Source organism: Rattus norvegicus, chromosome 10, assembly GCF_036323735.1.
Source record: "Rattus norvegicus strain BN/NHsdMcwi chromosome 10, GRCr8, whole genome shotgun sequence".
NCBI lineage: Eukaryota > Metazoa > Chordata > Mammalia > Rodentia > Muridae > Rattus > Rattus norvegicus.
The window spans coordinates 87805508-87824866 of record NC_086028.1 but is presented as its reverse complement, the minus strand read 5'-3'; the positions used below and the strand labels follow the sequence as shown (position 1 = coordinate 87824866).

Here is a 19359-nt window from a genome sequence, read left to right as displayed (position 1 = left end):
AAGTCCAGCATGAAGAGTTACTATCCCCTGGTCATTTCACTTAGGGAAAGCACATCACCTCTGTCACTTTAAGTGCTTCCTCTGCGTGGGGAGCAGAGCGGGGCTTGGGAAATTGAACTTGGCACCAGCTGAACAGCCAGCACAGGCTTTGCAACCAAGGCCTTCTACCCTAGCGGACTCTGCCCTCAGCCACTGTCCCTTTAGCTTTGCTGGGACTCATGAGTGAATGAGGAAGACCAGTCAATGTGTTCTGTTTGTCCATCTCTGAATCTTTCTATCATTGGAGCCTGAACTTAGTGGGGGGAGGGTGGGGGATGCTTGAGTGCTCACTGTCTTTCTTTTTTTCAGAGCTGAGGACCAAACCCAGGGCCTTGCACTTGCTAGGCAAGCGCTCTACCACTGAGCTAAATCCCCAACCTCACTCACTGTCTTTCATACTCTCTTCCTCTCTCCTCAAGTATCCCAGGCTGGCTTTGAACTCCCTAAGTATGTATCGGAGGACGACCTTGAACTTCTGATCCTCCTGTCTCTACCTTTTGAGCCCAAGGATAACACCTCCTAAGTGATAGAATTACATGTGAATTACCCCACCCGGTTTTTTGTGTTGCTGGGGATTAAAGGAGGGCTTCACGCATGCTGGACAACACTCTGTCAACTGAGCTACATCCTCAGCCCTGGAAATTTTCTCCTGATAGAAGAGGAAACCAAAGCTCCCAGAGACCAGGAGGTTGCCCTGGTCCCATAGCAGTACCAGGCCAGGCAGAGCCTTCTCATCCCTCCAGGGCCGCAGCACCCAACTTGGTCTGCTCTAAACCATTCCATTCCCACCCAGGGGAACTCATCTGTCAGTCAGAGATAGGCGCCCTAGCCAGGGCACCCCCCCAAGAGGAGAGAACAGTCCTGTTGGAGGTGTCAGGGGAGGGGCATGCGGGGGCCAAGAATGCAGGCACTCTCTGCCTAGGGGCCTGGGCTGGGCTGCCACAGAGGAGCCAGTGTGCCCAGACATTGGTGCTTTGTGAGAAGAGGCTTGTGTGGGGACAGTTGTTTTCTTGACCTGACATTGTTTCAGGTTGACTGTCAGTGTCCTAGACCCTAGAGGCCAACTCTCAGGAGCCAGCAGGGTCTTTGGGAGAAGAGAATGGAAGTCCTCTAGTCAGGGTCAAGAAGTAGAGAGGACTGATGGGGTCCCATGTGCACCAGGCAGGGCCCCTGGAAGGCTGCCTAGAAAAAGCCAGTCTTAAGGGAAAACAAGGGCAGGAGAGAGAAGATGTCTTGAAACTTGGAGCCAGAGAAGACCCGGACAGAGTGGAATGGACAGAGGCCAGGTAGACGACGTGTCCACGAGCCAGCACCCTCCTGCCAGAGATCTGGAAATTCTAAGAACTCAGTAGTCAAGCCTCAGTCCACAGAGGCAGAGCCAGAGGACTCTCTAGGGCCAGAAAGGCCCAAAGGTCTCAGGGACTGGCCAGGTTGGGTGGGGTGGGCCTGATGCACAGCTGTCCAGATGTGGGTGAGAGATAACTCTGTTTATGGGGCACCCGGTCGGAGCGGGCCAAGGGGGTGGGGTGGGAAGGGGCTCCCGGCTGTGGGACGGGCAGATTAGGAGGCAAGGGCATGAGTCAGGGGTTTGGGAGCCTCCCCCAGGGCACCTGCCGGTGCTGTTAGAGCAGTTGGGAGCTCGGCCAGTCTCAGAGGGCACCGGCGGCAGCAGGCGGGACTTCACAAAGGACCCCCGAGATTCCTGAGCAGGTGGGCAGGGCAAGGGGGTGGCTGGGTGGTCCTTTGGCATCTGTCTGAGGGTTTATGAAGGTGGTCAGCCTAAATCTGTGTCCGAGGGGTATGATCTCTGACCTCCAGGAGGGTGGGATGGTGTTGTGTCCATGTGCGTGTCGTCCCTCGGTGCACCTGTGGCAGGATGAGGGGGCAGTTCTCACAGACGAGGTGTGTATAGCTGGAGTGTATGTTGGGAGGAAAGTTGAGCCCTTCCACTGGGTGTAGGTCCCACCTACTCTCTATCTCCTAGCCCCATGAGCCCCATGGGCTTGGGCCTCATTTCTTCAAGACGTGGGGCATCCAGAGGCTACCCTGCCTCTCACCTGGGAGACCATATGTCAGCCGACATTGATTCCTCTGTGAGACATTTCTAGGGGTTTACTTGGGGGCTTGCAATGTCCCCAAGCCTGTAGACCATTGGAAGGGAAAAGAGAAGTGCAAGTCTACTGAGGGTTGATCATGTAACTCGGGCTAATTCTACTGGGGAAGGATGAAGATCCCAAGCCTGACTGATCTGGTCTTCAGTAGCAGGCATGCATGATGACAGACTATATGCCAGGCACCGGCCATGTGTTCTCTGCCTGAACTTCATCTGCACAGTGGGTCTATCATGTAGGAACCATTCTATTTTACAGATGGAAAAAAAAAACAAAACCCTGAGGCTTAGGTATTCCATCCCCTTCCTTAGCCCACAAACTTAGTAAAAGGAGAGGGTCAGGATTAAATAAACACAGGGAGTCTGACTGCAGAGGCCATGTCTGAACTTCTAACTCCCAATCAGCTAAGAACTATTTTCTTCTCTGGGAGGTAGTTCAGTGCAGTGGGTAGAGAGGTTTGTGGAGTTGTAAGCCAGAGGTTTAATCCTGCCTCTGATCCATCCGGCACCCCTGAAGTAGGGAACTCTTCTGAATCTTGGCTTTGTCAAATGTCACCAATGACATTTACTGGCTTCAGTGGTCTGGGGACTGGGAGAGAGGGGGTACCACAGCTGCTTGTGAGGTGATGGGTTGATGGCAAAAAGGTAGTATTGTGCCACCAGGGAGCTGTCTCTGTCATCTGTCCCCCTTCCCCGCTGTGTCTTTCCAGCTGAGCTCCACCTCCTGGGCTCCAGATGGCCCACTCACCCCTTATCTGTTCTGGCTGGCAGCTGGCCCTCCAGGTGTTTGGGGTGTTTCCAATTCAGAGCACTGAAGTCTCAGGGGTCTGGGCTCTTATCAGTCCCAGGCAGAGTGGGGCAGAGCTAGAGTTCAGGACCAGCAGGCAACAACCTGGGCCTGGAGCACCCTCCAAGGCTCAGCTGGACTCCAGGTCCCTTCTGATCATTTTACTCTCTGACTGAGTTCCCAGGGGTTGTCATCTGACAGACGGGTGACAGAGTTGAACCCCTGAGAGCTTCCCAAGGTCATGGGTCCCAGTCAGGGACGCAGCCAAGGACTCTGGATTCCTGGGTACACCATACTGTCCCTCAGAAGACTCAAGGTACCAGTCCCAGCCCCACAGTGGGATTTGGGACCTCAAGAGCTGAGGCCCAGTCAGAAAGCATTGTGAACGGGTCCAGAGGAGGAAAGAAGAAAAAATAAAGATAGGGTAAAGGAACTGGGTGGGAACCTTTGGGAAAGGAAGACAGAGAGCAGAGACGGGGAAAAATGAATGACACCCAGGGCTGCCAAGGGCAAAGCCCAAGAGGATTGTCCCATCCTCAGACTCAGAAACATAGCTGTGACTATCACTTGTCACTCCCAAGGACTTGACGGTGTCTCCCCCTCTCAAAACCCCAGGACTCTCTGTATGGGTCTCTCCAAATGTATCTTCTGCTCTAGATTTTTACATGGCCCCTCGCATGACTGTGCGGTTCTTCGTCCACGCCTCTGTCTGTCACCTATCCCTCTGCCTCTGACCATCCCCTAGCCTTGGCCTCCTCTCCTCTGTCCTTTGTCTTCTGCTCTCTGTGTCTTGTCCCCTGCCTTCCACTCTCGGGTCCCTGCTCCTCTGTCCTCCTCACCTCCACCTCTGTCCTCGTCTACTCCCCATGCCTAGGCTGGTCCTTTTTACCTAGGTCTTGAGACCCATGCTACGCCCACCGTGTCCTGTACCTGTGTCCTATTTTTCCTCTCTGCAGTATCCAGCACAAGTAAACTCCTAAATTCCATCCACGTAGGAGCCACTTAAGTCACCTTAAGAATAAGGACATGCGGGCTGGAGAGATGGCTCAGCGGTTAAGAGCACCCGGCTGCTCTTCCAGAGGTCATGAGTTCAATTCCCAGCAACCACATGGTGGCTCACAACCATCTGTAGAGAGACCTGATGCCCTCTTCTGGTGTGCCTGAAGACAGCTACAGTGTACTTATATATAATAAATGAATAAATCTTAAAAAAAAAAAAGAATAAGGACATGCTCAGCTCAGTTCAGTCTGTCGCACTCAGCCAAGTTTGATGACCCTACCCAAAGCTTGTCACCCCAAGGTTCCATGTAGCAATGACAGGGCAAAGTCAGCCCCTCCACATCCAGACTGGAGCACTAGATGAGTGGTCTACACATCCTAGCATGGATACACCTTTGTCTTGGGGAAATGAAGGCTGAGGTTTTGTGGGCTCCAAATGGATCTTGGTCATTTCAAGTTTGTGATGTAAAGTCAGGATGACTGCTCGGTGTGGGGACCCTATGAGGACCGAAATGTGCAGGGACTTACATCCAAGTGTCTTCCTTTCCAAAGGACATGTCTGACAACTGCACACAAATCAATTAGGAAAACATGCTGGGGGCTGGAGGGATGGCTCAGCGGTTAAGAGCACTGACTGCTCTTCCAGAGGTCCTGAGTTCAATTCCCAGCAACCACACGGTGGCTCACAACCATCTGTAATGGGATCTGATGCCTTCTTCTGGTGTGTCTGAAGACAGCTACAGTGTATTTATATATAATAAATGGATAAATCTTCAAAATAAAAAAAAAGAAAAGGAACCATGCTGGACTAGGTCAGCCACTGCCAGGGTGGTTAAGGAGGGCCTGTGAAAGGGTGATATTGGAACTGAGGTGGGAGAAGGGCTGACCTGTTGACAGAAGGTGTGCCCAGGAGGAGACACTGAACCTGCAAAGGCCCTGGAGTCCGCAAGGTCTTGGTGAGTTCTAGGAACTGGGCAGAAGCCAACAGAGCAAGGAGAAAGCAAGCCAGAGAGGTAGGGATGGAATGGAGAGGAGAACACAGGCCCAAGTTCTTCAGGGTCTGCGATCCACTCCCAAGGACCCTGCAGGCTGTTGCCCAGGCAGAAGCAGCCATTTCTAGGAGAAGAGAGTGTGTTATGGAGACTCTCAGGGGGAGCCATGTCCTGCCCTGGTAGTTGACTGAGCCTTCGGGGCTCAGGAAGAGAAGTTAGTTAAGGCCTGGAGGATAAAGAATGGAGTTAGACGCCATTGACCACTCACCCCAAACATACTAAGGAAAACTCAGCCACGCTGATGTCTCCTGCCCCTCAGCCCCTGCCTATCCGCCTACAAACTCTGTTTCTTCCTCCATGGCCACTGCCTCCATCTGATCCACCTCACATCCCCAGGGCCCTTCTGGCTCTAAAAGTCAGCTCCTTTAGGGGGACCCAGAAGCAACAGGAGGCCAACTGAGGTAGATAACATGACTGTCCTTCATTCAGCCTGCACCTCTCTTCCAGGGACCTGAGGTGCAGGTTATGCTGGGGGCTCAGAGAGCAGAGGACAACTGGACACCGAGGACAGCATCATGGGGGACATGCAGGTAAGTGTCCCCTGATCCATGCAGGGCTCCTGCCTCAGGCTCTGGGTGCCACCCTGGGCTTCTCCTTAGGATACTTGGGAAGCCACTTAATCCAACCTTTCCCCACAGGACCACGAGAAAGTGCTGGAGATCCCAGACCGTGACAGTGAAGAGGAACTGGAACATGTAATAGAACAGATAGCATACAGAGACCTAGACATCCCTGTGACAGAAATGCAGGAGTCAGAAGGTGAGACCCACCCCAGGCCTCCTGCCTCCGCCAGAAGAGCTGCTGGGTCCCCATAGGGACAGAAGGGACCCAGGCCTTCCCCTCTCCACAGCTCCGGTCCCAGCCCTGGGGCCAGTTCTCCCCACAATCTTGGCTGATTGAAGGATAAACAGTGTTTTGTTTGAAATGATCACAGGAGGTGATTGGGGGGCGGGAGAGGGGAAGGAGGCTGGGTCCCTTTCACATGTGACAGGGCAGTCAGGTATGTCTGGGACAAGGGCACAGACCCAGCTGTTAGCCTGTCTGTCCCATATCAGTATTGAGGCCAAGCAGTAGGCCTGTTGGCTGAACGTCATTCAGTCTAGACGGCTGAAGATGCAGAGAAAGGAGAGAAAGCTGTGGGGACCCCTGAAGCAGAGACCCCAGGAGTCCATACCACCTTCCTTGGCCTGCCCAAGGTCTTAGATGGGGAGCCTGAGGTGGGGACCTGTTTACTGTCAACAGGGCTTAAGTGTTAGTGATTAGATTTGAAGGTAAGAGGTCCCCTTGGGGAAGGAGGGGTTGGGGTTGCGGGATATAAGGGACTCACCCCATCTGACTGGTGTATGGTAAGAGGCTGGCGGCTTGGCTAAGCGGGTGGGGAGAAGAGAGGAGATACAGCAGGGAAAGGAGGGATGCTAGAATGGTTTCGAACACTGTGACTTGGGGCTCTCTCTCCTCATCTCAGAGGAGGGGTCTGGCTGGGGGCTCAGATCACCACAATAAATTCCAGGTTCACCAGTAAAATTCACGTGGAGAGTGGCAGCAGACTCATGTTAGGCCCAGAATAGGCACGGCTGTGGAACTGGGAAGAGGTCCCAGCCCAGGGGATGTGGAAGGAGTGGGTCTGGCTTCCTGAGGCTCCCTGAAAGTAGTACGGTAGGGCCTGAGCAGAGGGCCACATCCCAGGTGATACTAATTGGCTCTTGGGTTTTCAGCTCTTCCCACAGAGCAAACAGCCACAGACTACATCCCCACCAGTACCTCCACATCGCACCCAAGCTCCAGTCAGGTGAGGACTCCGATCCAGCCTCTTTCCCGAGCTGCCCTGAGATTAATTTTGTAACATAGGAAGAGATAAAGAGAGACTCAAGCTGGAGGAGAGGCCCACACACAGACCAGCAGAGAGAGGGGACATTCTAGGACATCAGTGGAAGAAAAGGGGCATGCTCACTAACGGAGAAACAGGCCCTTGCTGAGTTTGCCAGACAGATTCTGCTGAGGACTAAGCCAGGGCCTTCAGGCCTGGCTGAGCTATATACTCTCTAGGCACATAGAGAATCAAGTACGCACTCCCCTCTCCCAAGATCCAAGTCCCCACCAGACTTCCCAGCTAGTTAGGGGATTGGGTCCCTGAGCTGAGACACCAAGAGAATCCACCTGGCCCAGAGTCCCATGTCCCTCAATAGTCTTGGAGATGGGAGATTGATCCAATGGCTTCCCAAGTCCTTTCAGCCTTAGTAACCAGGCCCCAGTTTTCTGGCCAAGTGGCTGCTCAAGGCCCCTCATGGTCCAGAGGTCCATGCCTCTTCTGAAACACTGATAACTGTCTGCTGAGGAGGGTGGATAGAGTCAGGGGAGCGGGCCAGACCCACAGGAACCTGCATATCTCCCCACTCTCTGAGCAGGATGTCTGCCCTGAGCCTTCCAGAGCCCAGGGCCTTTTCCAAACCTAGCTTAGAGCTGAGTGCCTCAGGATCCAGGCTCCCACGGGCTTGCCCACGGCTTGAGGGACTAACTCGGGCCACGGGCCTCAGGTCTATGTAGAGCTGCAGGAACTGATGATGGACCAGAGGAACCAGGAACTACAGTGGGTGGAGGCGGCACACTGGATAGGGCTGGAGGAAAACCTTCGAGAGGATGGTGTGTGGGGTCGTCCACATCTCTCTTACCTCACCTTCTGGAGCCTTCTAGAACTGCAGAAGGTCTTCTCAAAAGGTGAGTCCTCCTGGACAACCCTGTGGCTGCCGCACGGGTGGCTTTCTGGGGCAGCTACTCAGCTCACCACTTCACTGCCCACAGGCACCTTCCTTCTGGATCTGGCAGAGACATCCCTGGCTGGGGTGGCCAATAAACTTCTAGACAGTTTCATCTATGAGGATCAAATTCGGCCTCAAGACCGAGATGAGCTGCTCCGGGCTCTGCTACTCAAACGCAGGTGCTTTTGCCTGCCAGGACCTGGGCCTCACATCCTATGGTTCCCTCCCTAGTTCCCCTGCCCCAAGGTCTCCCTACCCTCCCTCAGCTCCAAGTGGACCCCACCCATCAGGCAAGAGAACTACCCTTCCTCCACCAGAGTTCCCAGTTCCCATAGCTGTCTGACATCCCCAAATGGAGCCAGGGACTTCAGGTTCACACTTCCAGATCTTCTATCCTTTTTCCTTTCTCCCACCTAAGCATCCTAGACAGGGGCCACCTGTCTTCCATCCACATTGTCCTTTGAGAGGAGACTGATTTCCCTTCTCCCGGGTCTCTCTAGCTTAGTCACTGAAGTCCCACTTAGTGCTCTCCTTTGTCCCCTCCGGCCAGTTTCTCTTTCATGGGAAACAGCTGACTTGGCTCCTGTCCCTTGTGTGCTCCACAGCCACGCTGAGGACCTAAAGGATCTGGAGGGAGTGAAGCCTGCCGTCCTGACCCGCTCTGGGGCCCCTTCTGAACCTCTTCTTCCTCACCAGCCATCGCTGGAGACCAAGCTGTACTGTGCACAGGTGAGGTTAGGATAAGGTTGGAGGTGAGAAGGATTGGGAGAAGAAATGCTAGAGGCTCGGGTCTCCTAGGTTTACTGTGATGTGAGACTCACCTTCCTTTCCACAGGCAGAGGGGGGCTCAGAAGAACCCTCGCCATCTGGGATTCTGAAGATCCCCCCCAATTCAGAAACCACATTGGTGCTAGTGGGTAAGAGCCCCCTGCCCACCGCACGTGCATTCTACTTCGGCCCTGGGTAGCCACCTCTCTTGGATTCATAAACTACCTGGTGTCTCTCACAGGCCGGGCTAGTTTCCTGGTGAAGCCTGTGCTGGGCTTCGTGAGACTGAAGGAAGCTGTGCCGCTGGAGGACCTGGTGTTGCCGGAGCCTGTGAGCTTCCTTCTAGTTCTTCTCGGACCTGAGGCTCCGCACATCGACTACACCCAGCTGGGCAGGGCTGCAGCAACTCTCATGACAGAAAGAGTGAGCAGGGGCCATGTGGCTGGTTTGCCAGGGAGCTTGTGGGAGGGCAGAAGAGGTCAGACCCCCCCTTGGGCCCCCCTCCTGCACTGACTGCTTTAAACTCACTATTTGGATCCATTGGGTTGAATTCCACCTGTTCCTGGCCAGTCCAGTCTTACCCTAGCTTAGATTGGACTGGCTGGTCCAGCCTGGTCCACTCTGACCTGGTTCTACCTGGCCCAATCTGCTGTGTGGTAGGCCTAGCCCACCAGGGACACTTTAGCTCCTTTTACCCAACCCAGGGTGCCTGTTTTCCCAAAGCTGGTCCTTAGAGGGCAGAGGAAACAGAAAGAACCAGACTTTATAACGACAGCCCTGGTTTTGGTGGTTGGTCCCTAGTTACACATGTCCAGGTCTCCCCCAACTACACCCCACCTTCAAGATTTTTAGATAAAGTCTTAGCATGTACCTCTGGGTGACCTGGAACTCTCTACGTAGCCCAGGATAGCCTCAAACTTAAGGCTGTCCTCCTATCTCCTCAGTGCTAAGACTACAGGCAGGTACCACTAGGCTGCCCTGCTCCCCTGGGACCTTTTGGCTACAGTCTTAAGTGTTCTGACCTTTCTCCTGTCCGTAGGTGTTCCGCGTTACCGCCTCCCTGGCGCAGAGCCGAGGGGAGCTGCTGAGCTCCCTGGATAGCTTTCTGGACTGTAGCCTGGTGCTGCCGCCCACAGAGGCCCCTTCAGAGAAAGCTCTGCTCAACCTGGTGCCCGTGCAGAAGGAGTTGCTTAGGAAGCGGTACTTGCCCAGACCTGCCAAGCCAGACCCCAACTTGTACGAGGCATTAGGTACACAGACAAGGTTTCCCGGTCCCCCACGGGCCCCTGGACCCGCAATGCACTGCTTCCTTCCTCTCAGACATTTGTCCGTGTGGGTAAGCCCCTCTGACCCTTTTCCTATCCTCTACAGCAGACGGGGGAAAGGAGGGCCCCGGTGACGAAGACGACCCTCTAAGGCGCACCGGCCGGATCTTTGGAGGCCTGATCCGTGATATCCGGCGCCGGTATCCTTACTACCTGAGTGACATCACCGATGCGCTCAGTCCCCAGGTGCTGGCTGCTGTCATCTTCATCTACTTTGCTGCCTTGTCACCTGCGGTCACCTTCGGCGGTCTCCTGGGTCAGTGACAATTACTGTTCTCCTCCCTTCCCCCATCCCCGGAACATTCACCTCTAACCCTCTGACCTCTGTCTCCTCACCTCTGACCCAATCTGATGCTCTGTACTGGTACCTCGATACCCCATAACTTACTCTCGCTCCCGGAAAATAATCTCTCTCTTGATCCTTGTATGGCTTTTTTCCCCACAGGAGAAAAGACCCGGAACCTGATGGGGGTGTCAGAGCTGCTCATCTCCACAGCAGTGCAAGGAATTCTCTTTGCTCTCCTGGGGGCACAGCCCCTGCTTGTGCTCGGCTTCTCAGGACCCCTGCTGGTGTTTGAAGAAGCCTTCTACTCGGTAACATTGTCTCAGCCCCGCTCTGACCCCCAACCCTGTAGTTTACCCTAGCGCACCTGCCTGGTGTCCACGAAGTCACTAATCCTGCATTTGTCTCACCACGACTGCAGTTCTGTGAAAGCAATAACCTGGAGTACATCGTGGGCCGCGCGTGGATCGGCTTCTGGCTTATCCTGCTGGTGGTGTTGGTGGTGGCCTTTGAAGGCAGCTTCCTGGTCCAATACATCTCCCGCTACACTCAGGAGATCTTCTCCTTCCTCATCTCCCTCATCTTCATCTATGAGACTTTCTCTAAGCTGATCAAGGTGGGGCCAGAGAGGATGCTAACACTCATGCATCATCGCATGTCTGCGAGAGTGTGCTACGTGTCTGTAGAGCGTGACTGTGGCCATGTTTCCACCACCTGTGTGCGCGGTTCTGAATGTGGGCACACGTATGTGTTGGCGTTCATCTAGGATTCTGCAGTTGGGTTTCTTGGGACCGCTTGAGACTCAGTGCTCATGTCCTGACTGTATAAGGGAGGTCACCTCTATCTACGCTTTTTCATATTTATGACCACACATCACGTGACTAGTGGGCACTCTCTGTGGGATGGCCAGGAAGTCATGCGCAGAGAGGGAGGAGATGCTTGGAAGCCCTGGGCCTTTTCTTTCTTTCTTTTTACTTTATGTGAGCACACTGTCACTGTCTTCAGACACACCAGAAGAGGGCATCAGATCCCATTACAGATGGTTGTGAGCCACCATGTGGTTGCTGGGAATTGAACTCAGGACCTCTGGAAGAGCAGTCAGTGCTCTTAACCTCTGAGCCATCACTCCAGCCCCCAACCCTAGGTCTTTCCTTTTCTGCATTTCCCCTCCAGAACCCCATAGGGCCTCTGCCTCCATAGCTTGCCTCCTCCCCCCAAGAGCTCCTCCCACCTCCACATCTGCACTGTGTATGAAAGAAGGGTGACCTGTGCGTGTCCTGACTCTGTTGACTGACGGGCTCTTTTATCTTCTGTAGATCTTTTTTTTTTTTCTTTTTTTTGGAGCTGGGCACCGAACCCAGGGCCTTGGGCTTGCTAGGCAAGCACTCTACCACTGAGCTAAATCCCCAACCCTTCTGTAGATCTTTTAAGGAGATTTTACTTATTTCCTTATTTATTGTGCTGGGGTTCAAGCTTCTTGCATGCTGGGTAAATGCTGTCCCTGTCACCAACTCCTTAAGCCCTTTTTATAAACCTTATTACTTACTGCTGTCTCCAGAATTCTCACCTTCCACACAACGTCTGGAAGCATATACCTGCGCGTGCAGTCTCACTGCCTCTCGGACACTTCCCACACGAGCTAACTTGATCTTGGTCCTAAAAACAAACAAACAAACAAACAAACAAACAAACAAGCCAAGCAGGTTAATAAGTCAGATGAGAAAGAAGGTGGACTGGACGGGTGATGGTGATGGTTGTATGGGCAGTAGATGGGTAGATGGATGTTTGGGAGTACGTATGGATAGATGGATGTACAAACAGCAGGTTGATAGTGCCCAGTCAACTTCTCTGATGCTGTCTAGCTCAAGCCGAGGCTTGGGAGGGAACACAGTGTTTTGTCGGTTACAGATTTTCCAGGACTACCCGCTACAAGAGAGCTATGCCCCTGTTGTGATGAAGCCCAAACCTCAGGGCCCCGTGCCCAACACAGCCCTCCTCTCCCTTGTGCTTATGGTTGGTACCTTCCTACTTGCCATGATGCTACGAAAGTTCAAGAACAGCACCTACTTCCCCGGCAAGGTCAGTACACCCTACCCTTACCTTCACCAACCCTAGCTTCTCCAGGACCCTCTACTCCCCTTCCTACCCCAGTTCCCATTTCCAAGGACCATGTTGTATACAAACCTACAGAACCATCTCAGCTCAGCACCAGGATCTAGCAGGGAACCAGGGATAGACAGCTCTTGGGAGAGGGAGAAGGGTAGGGCCAGGCTGGGAGGAGTCAGAGGAAGAAGGAAGGCAGAAATAGCTGGAGTAATGTCAGTCATTGGTCCTTGATGGACCTCTCAGAGCCCCCGGTAAATGTAAGATAGGGAGGGAGGCGAGTGGGAGGAGGAACATGGGTACAACTGGTTTTGTCTGCTTACAGCTACGCAGAGTCATTGGGGACTTTGGGGTCCCCATCTCCATCCTGATAATGGTCCTGGTGGATACCTTCATCAAGAACACCTACACGCAGGTGAGTCCTCCTCCTTCTCTGACATCCTGCCATAGCCTTCACTTCCTTCCTCTCCTCGTACCCTGCCAGAATGGCTTTTCCTAACTAGAAGCCAGCTAGAACTCTTTCCCCATCCTTGGTCTTCCAATATTCTCTCAAGGCCCCTCCACTCAAGCAAGAGCCTGGACCACCTTGCTCTTTTTATCTCTTTACCCCAGGGCTGTAGGGTGTGCATTGAGCTAGGCAGATTCAGGTAAACCTCAGCTCAGCCACCAGATAGGCGTGCAACGTGGGGCAAGCTATACAACCTCTCTGATCTTGCTTGTTTGCCTACAACGTCAGGAATGAGAGGACACATACAGGGGACTTAGAGAAGTAGGTAGGAGCAAAGCAAATGTCCGAAGTAGCAGGTCCTTGAGCACTTTGACCCAAATTCCCTGCCCTAGGACCCCTGGCTTCCCTGACCCCATGTCTCCCGAGCCATTTGGTCCCAGGTTCTCACCATCTGTCTCTTCTCACAGAAACTCTCGGTGCCTGATGGCCTTAAAGTGTCCAACTCCTCCGCCCGGGGCTGGGTCATCCATCCCCTGGGTCTGTATAACCATTTCCCCAAGTGGATGATGTTTGCTTCTGTTCTACCCGCTCTGCTTGTCTTCATCCTTATATTCCTTGAGTCTCAGATCACCACGTAAGAGCAAGGAGAGAGGTTTGGCGGGGGTGGGATGGGGTGGGGTGGGGGGTGGGGCGGCTGGAGGGAGGGAGGGAAGCAGGCTCTGGGCCAGGAGGAGACTGGCCCTTGGCTGTCTGGGAGCAGATGGGAGTGATAGAGGGTCAGAGGAGGGTCTGAGTTTTGTGGCCCCTGGGGTGGCATCATTTGAAGACCATGTAAGCAGGGAGCTATGGGCTTCACGGCTGGATGGTGGGAGGGGCCTGAACAATGGGGTTGGGGTGGAGTGGGGTGAGGGGTGCTGAACAGTCAAGGCTCCTTGAAGCTGAAGTTCCAGGATTTAGGCAAAAATGCCTGAGGGTGTTCTGGAGACTTCTATCCCTCAGAGTCTGAATTCTCAAACGGCCAGAGGGAGGGAGCCCTCCGAGGAAAATGGGAACAGAAAGCAAAAATGGACCCAGAGGGACCAGTGTGAGGAAAGAAAGAAGAGCCTGAGGGGAGGGCCCAGCTCACCTGGCTTCCCTCCACCCTCAGGCTGATTGTCAGTAAACCTGAGCGGAAGATGATCAAGGGCTCCGGCTTCCACCTGGACTTGCTGCTGGTTGTTGGCATGGGCGGGGTGGCCGCCCTCTTTGGGATGCCTTGGCTCAGCGCCACCACTGTGCGTTCTGTTACCCATGCCAACGCCCTCACAGTCATGGGGAAGGCCAGTGGTCCAGGGGCTGCAGCCCAGATCCAAGAGGTCAAGGAACAGCGGATCAGTGGGCTCCTGGTCTCTGTGCTCGTGGGTAAGTGGGGCTAGCCATGCCCCTCCGTCCTGCTCCACTCCTTTCTGGCCCTCGTTCTTGGGATGGGGGTTCTTCCCACTCGGAGATCCTACCTCTGCTATCTCCCCTATCTAACTTTGATTCTTCCCCTTGGGGTTGGCGAAAGAGGCTCCCATCCCATCTATATATACTCCGTCCTGGTCCCTGTACACCAGTTGCTCAAGCTTTCCTAACACTAATTCCTCCCAGGAGGGGATCTAGCAGAAGTGAGGAAGCACAGGGCCCTGGGACACTGTGATAGACATTTGTGCAGGGCGGGAGGGCTGCACTGCTGCTCTCTGTACAAGTCAGAGCCTACCTCCCGCCTGCTTAGCTAAGAGGAATGTAAGAAACTGTGGTGTTTGCCCTGCCCTGCTTCTGGCTGGGTACCATTCCTAGCCTCCGGGCCTCGGTTTCTCTATCTGCACAGTTAGAGGATTTGTTAAATCTCTGAGATTCTCTTCCAGGTCAGTTGTTCTAAGGGTGATAGCATGCCTTGGTCTGAGGGGTGGTAGAGCATCCCTGGGTTCTGTAGGGTTCTCAAGAAGCTGAGTCCAGCTGCGTGAGCAGGGTTATAGTCACTGATGGAGCAATCTAAAGTCTCCCCCTCCTTCCTTCTCTCTGCTTCTCTTCCTTTCCATAAAGGATAATGGGGTGAGGAGAAAGGCAGGTTCCTCTGAGCACTGTGACTGCCCTAACTAGGTTCAGGGAGTGGATATAAAGCAGGGAGAAGTTGGACTCCTTGGGAAGATAGCCTTCGAGGTTATTTCCTCTCCAAGCCTATAAAAGGATACTGCAGGAAAGGGTCACATGGCATTTGTGGTCTCAAGCTTGGTCCCAAGTAGGAGCGAAGCCCCATTGGTGCTGATCCCTGGGTGACCCGAACTAAGAGTGTGTCCCTCCTCACAGGACTGTCCATTCTCATGGAACCCATCCTGTCCCGCATCCCCCTGGCCGTACTGTTTGGCATCTTCCTGTACATGGGGATCACATCCCTCAGTGGCATCCAGCTCTTTGACCGCATCTTGCTCCTGTTCAAGCCACCCAAGTACCACCCAGATGTGCCCTTTGTCAAGAGGGTACTTGGCTCTGTAGCTGTCCAGCTAGGGTGGGGTAAGGGTGGGGTCAGAACAGGGCAGACACTGACCTCGGCTTCCCCACAGGTGAAGACCTGGCGTATGCACCTCTTCACGGGCATCCAGATCATCTGCCTGGCTGTGCTGTGGGTGGTGAAGTCCACGCCAGCCTCGCTGGCCCTGCCCTTTGTCCTCATCCTCACCGTGCCCCTGCGTCGTCTCCTCCTGCCGCTCATCTTCAGAGAGCTAGAACTCCAGTGTGTGAGTAGTAGGGGGCCCCGGATGGGAGAAGGACCCGTAATAGGAATCGAGTGTCTCGGAGCTGGGGAGATGTCCAAGTGAGGCGGGTAGGCGTGGGTTTAGGAATAGATGTAGTTCAGTTGGTAGAATGCTTGCTTCCAGTGCACAGGATCCTGGGTTCAATTCCCAGCACCCCATAGATTGTATATAGAGGTGCATGCTTATAATCCCAGCGCTAGGGAGGTAGAGGTGAGGGAATAAGAAATTCTAGGTCATCCTTGGCCACGTGGTTCAAAGCCAGCCTGAATTTACATAAGACCCCTTCTTAAGAAGAAGGAAAAAAAAAATCCAGGTCCTTTGTGTCCGTCTTGGTCTGCTGTGTCCTAGCATATGATCTGGAGCAAGCGACCTCATTTCCCTCCCCAGTGCAGTGAGGAATCATGACAGGCTGAAAGCCTTCCACGGCATAGAGGGCATGTCCTACCCGAGCTGCTGGGCCATTAGTTGTATCATCGGCCGAGTTATTCGGTGCATTCGGTGTGGGGCTGCCATGGTGAGGGGAGCCCCCGCTGACCTTTTGCAGGCTCTCCTCACCAGAACTCCTTCCCACCTCCTCTTCATAAACCAACCACTCACCTCGACCAACCCTGTGCTCTAGGGACAGCACGGGGTTTATCTAGGCTGGTTCTTACCTCTAGAGGCACCTCTTAAGTCCCAAAAGGGCTCATCCTGGGGTTGGGGATTTAGCTCAGTGGTAGAGCACTTGCCTAGCAAGCGCAAGGCCCTGGGTTCGGTCCCCAGCTCCGAAAAAAAGGAAAGAAAAAAAAAGGGGGGGGGGCTCATCCTGTCCTGGTCTCTCACTCTTCTTCCCTCCCACCCCTCCAGCTGGATGGTGATGATGCCAAAGTGACCTTTGACGAGGCGGAAGGGCTGGATGAGTATGACGAAGTGCCCATGCCTGTGTGAGGGGCAGGCCCAGGCCCCCAACCACTCCACTTTCCCACCCTCCTGGGAAGACCATTCATGGGCATGTCATGGCTGTGGGTGGGGAAGGAGAGGTTGTCTAGGAAACTCTCTACATAAGGTATACGGGATTTTCTGGCTGGAGACGACCAGAAGTTATATCAGGGAATTGGGGTCACAGTCTCTTGCGACTGTACGGGTCCCATGTGGCATAGTTATAAATAGCAAAGGGGAGACACTTTTCAAGTTCCTGCTGGCTGTGTGGCCTTAAGTAAGTCCCTTGACCTCTCTGGCCTCTGCCCCCTACTCTATAGAATGTATGCATTGGTAATAATACCCATGTTACCGGCTGCTGAGGACCAAGAGCAAATGTCTAAGAACTATTACAGTCTTCATTGTTCTCAGAGCCTGCCCAGATCACACAGCCCCCTCCCCCCCACCCGGGGCCACACAGCAGGGACCTGAGCCTCCTGACCTGGAGGCTACAGCTCTGTCCTCCGTCTTCCCAGTCATGCCCAGAAATACCCCTAATGTCTTCCATTTTCTGTCCCACCCCCACCCCAAGTCTCCCTTCTCTGCATCTAGAGAGATATTCTGATGAGAGTAAGATACAGGTGAGGGACTGAGGCTCGTATTCCTAAGTACTTGCTCTCTCTCACCAGGTGTTCATTCATTCATTCATTCATTCATTCATTCATTCATACATTCCATAGCCATCTACTAAAGGCCCTAGACCTAGTGGACACAGAGGGGCTGGTTCAAGCTTCTTTTGCGGGGTGAGGCCAATACATAAGTCTGCTCTGGACATGGATGGGGATAGCGGGAGGATGGGAGGGTTGTAATTTATTAACTGTGTATTTTCTGAGTGCTTCTTCCGTGCCTTGGTTTTGCCCACACACTCAGCCCTCATGAGAGACTTGCTGTGTCCAACCCCAGCTAAACTGAGTCTTGGGGGAGCGAAACCCAAGTTTTGACCCATTGGAGTAGGAGACAGTAGCTTGTTCAAAATATGGATAAACAACTATTTTTATTTTTGACAAAGCAATATATTTTTTTTAAAAAAAAAAAAAGTTGAAAGAACCAGAACTTGAGAGAAGAAACAGAAGATCTGAGTGATCAGGCAGCAGGGGGCTTCCAGTGGAAGATGCTGGGGGGGGGGATTTGAGAGCCCATGTTTGCCTCCCAGGACTGCCTCACCACAGACTCTTGTTCCCTCATCATAGAAATAGGGACAAGGATGCACCTACCTTGTAGGGAGTTGGAAGGATTGACTGACACCGTATAAGAAAAGCATTTGCAGAGCACACAGCCTTCCTTGTGGGGAGTTGCTGATGTGACCACGCCGCTGGGCACACCCCTATCCTCTCCTGCCTTTCCTACTCCTTGAACATTACCAAAGAGAGTGGGGATCCTGCTGCCCACTCTCCAGCGCCCTTCCCCACCGCCGTGCTTGGGAATAGGTTTTGCCAATAAATGTGTCTGTGTTAAAGGGGTGCCTTGCTTGAAGTCCTTTCCTGGGGGGGGGGGGTCTTAACCAGTCCAGGTGGACATGATGGTATTAGGGGGAACCCATGTAGGGCTGTGACCATGGGAGGGGGCGCATGGTCCTGAGTCTATGCATGAGGCCTGCCAGTTCCCCTAGGGTGGGTGATGAAGTCAAATTCTATACAACCTTCCCCTGCTGAGTACTGCAGGGGTAGGGGAAGGAGTTGTCAAGAGACCTGACCCTCTGCACTCTTAGCTCCGGCCCAGCCCCTCCCCAAATCTCTTTAAAGCCACCAGCTCTGCATCCTAGATCCTGGAGCCTTTGAAAGCAATCTCAGACAGACACCAAGGCCAAGAGAGGAAGTCAGCTTTCAGGATGCCATTCATGAGAGCAGCCTCTCTTCCTCTCTTACCTCAGACCAGCCTCTCTTAACCAGCCTTCCATTTACCCTCACTCTGATCCCTTTTCAAGTCGCTGCCCCCACCCCAGCTGCTTCCTGCAGTTCTAAAGGTACTCTTAGGCCAGGGTGTTACCCACCCCGGGAAAGGAAGACCCAACATAGACTTTCCTCACATTCCCGAGCCTTCAGACAGAGGTCAGCATCTCCACTTCTTTCCCTGGGTCTATATCTACGACCTGACTACCCTGAGCTGACCCGTCTCCCAGGCTGGAACAAAAGGCCTGGGTGCTAACTGGGCCGGAAGGAGAGCTGTCTCAAGGCCTGCTTCCCATTCGCTACAGCTGCACAATCATCACAGGATTAGGCCTGCCCCCGGGCTTATATTATCTTCACCCCCACAGCTAGTCTCTGAGACTGAGACAGGCCTGGAGAGGTCTGAGGCCCAGCCTGTTCCCAGCCCCTTTCACAGGAGCGCCACTGTGCAGCCCTAGGCTACCAGCAGCTCTCAGGGCCTGGATTTCCCGCTGGGCCTATTCTTATACATCCTTCCACACTCCTCAGGGAGGAGCCAACCAGATTTAAGAAACAACTGCTGCCTTGACTTGGAGAAGTTCCTGCCTTTCAAACTTTACGCCCACCTACATTTAGCTTTTGAGATTGGGTCTCTTATCGTCCAAGCTGGCCTTGAACTTCCGGTTCCCACTGCTTCTGAACACTGGGATCCTAGATAGATGAGTCTCACCACGACTGGCTTTCACATTTTTTTTTGTCATGGTTTGGGAACAGCCCTCTCCAATTTGTATGTTTGTTTGAAACAGGTTTCTCTGTGTAGCAAACCTGGCTGTTTCTGGAACTTGCTTTATAGTTCAGTCTGGCCTCAGAGTCAGTGTTAGCATTTCTTCTAGGTTCTGCCCCAGTTACCTGGCAACAGCCAGGTATGCCTGCCTCACTATAAAAGGGACTGCTTTTACCCCCTCCTCTCTCTCTTCTTTTGCTCTTTTCCTCTCTTCCCCTACTGTCCTTTCTCTCCCCATTCCTCTCCCCACCCCCCACCCCCCCACCCCCACCCCCATGTTCAAGGTCGGTCTCCTCCTCTCTCTCTCTC

At 53.5% G+C, this 19359-nt stretch overlaps 1 protein-coding gene across 3 annotated transcripts; it reads left to right on the top strand.

Moving 5' to 3' along the window:
- Window positions 1–1592: 1592 nt before the first annotated feature.
- On the top strand, window positions 1593–17857 carry Slc4a1 (solute carrier family 4 member 1 (Diego blood group)). 3 transcript variants are annotated; one of them, XM_008767946.4, is made up of 20 exons: window positions 1593–1749; window positions 5435–5517; window positions 5626–5746; window positions 6703–6776; window positions 7522–7702; window positions 7787–7922; window positions 8349–8472; window positions 8579–8660; window positions 8753–8934; window positions 9551–9761; window positions 9886–10092; window positions 10282–10430; window positions 10541–10735; window positions 12028–12198; window positions 12548–12637; window positions 13138–13304; window positions 13818–14071; window positions 14999–15168; window positions 15253–15426; window positions 16291–17857. In XM_008767946.4, the coding sequence occupies exons 2-20, from the start codon at window positions 5503–5505 to the stop codon at window positions 16369–16371; spliced, it is 2784 nt and encodes a 927-aa protein (XP_008766168.1). In that variant the 5' UTR covers window positions 1593–1749; window positions 5435–5502; the 3' UTR covers window positions 16372–17857. The 3 variants fall into 3 exon arrangements, with proteins under 3 accessions (XP_008766168.1, XP_063124497.1, NP_036783.2); XM_063268427.1 differs by having other exon boundaries at window positions 1606–1749; window positions 5417–5517; window positions 9883–10092; NM_012651.2 differs by having other exon boundaries at window positions 1609–1749; window positions 9883–10092.
- Window positions 17858–19359: the final 1502 nt, after the last annotated feature.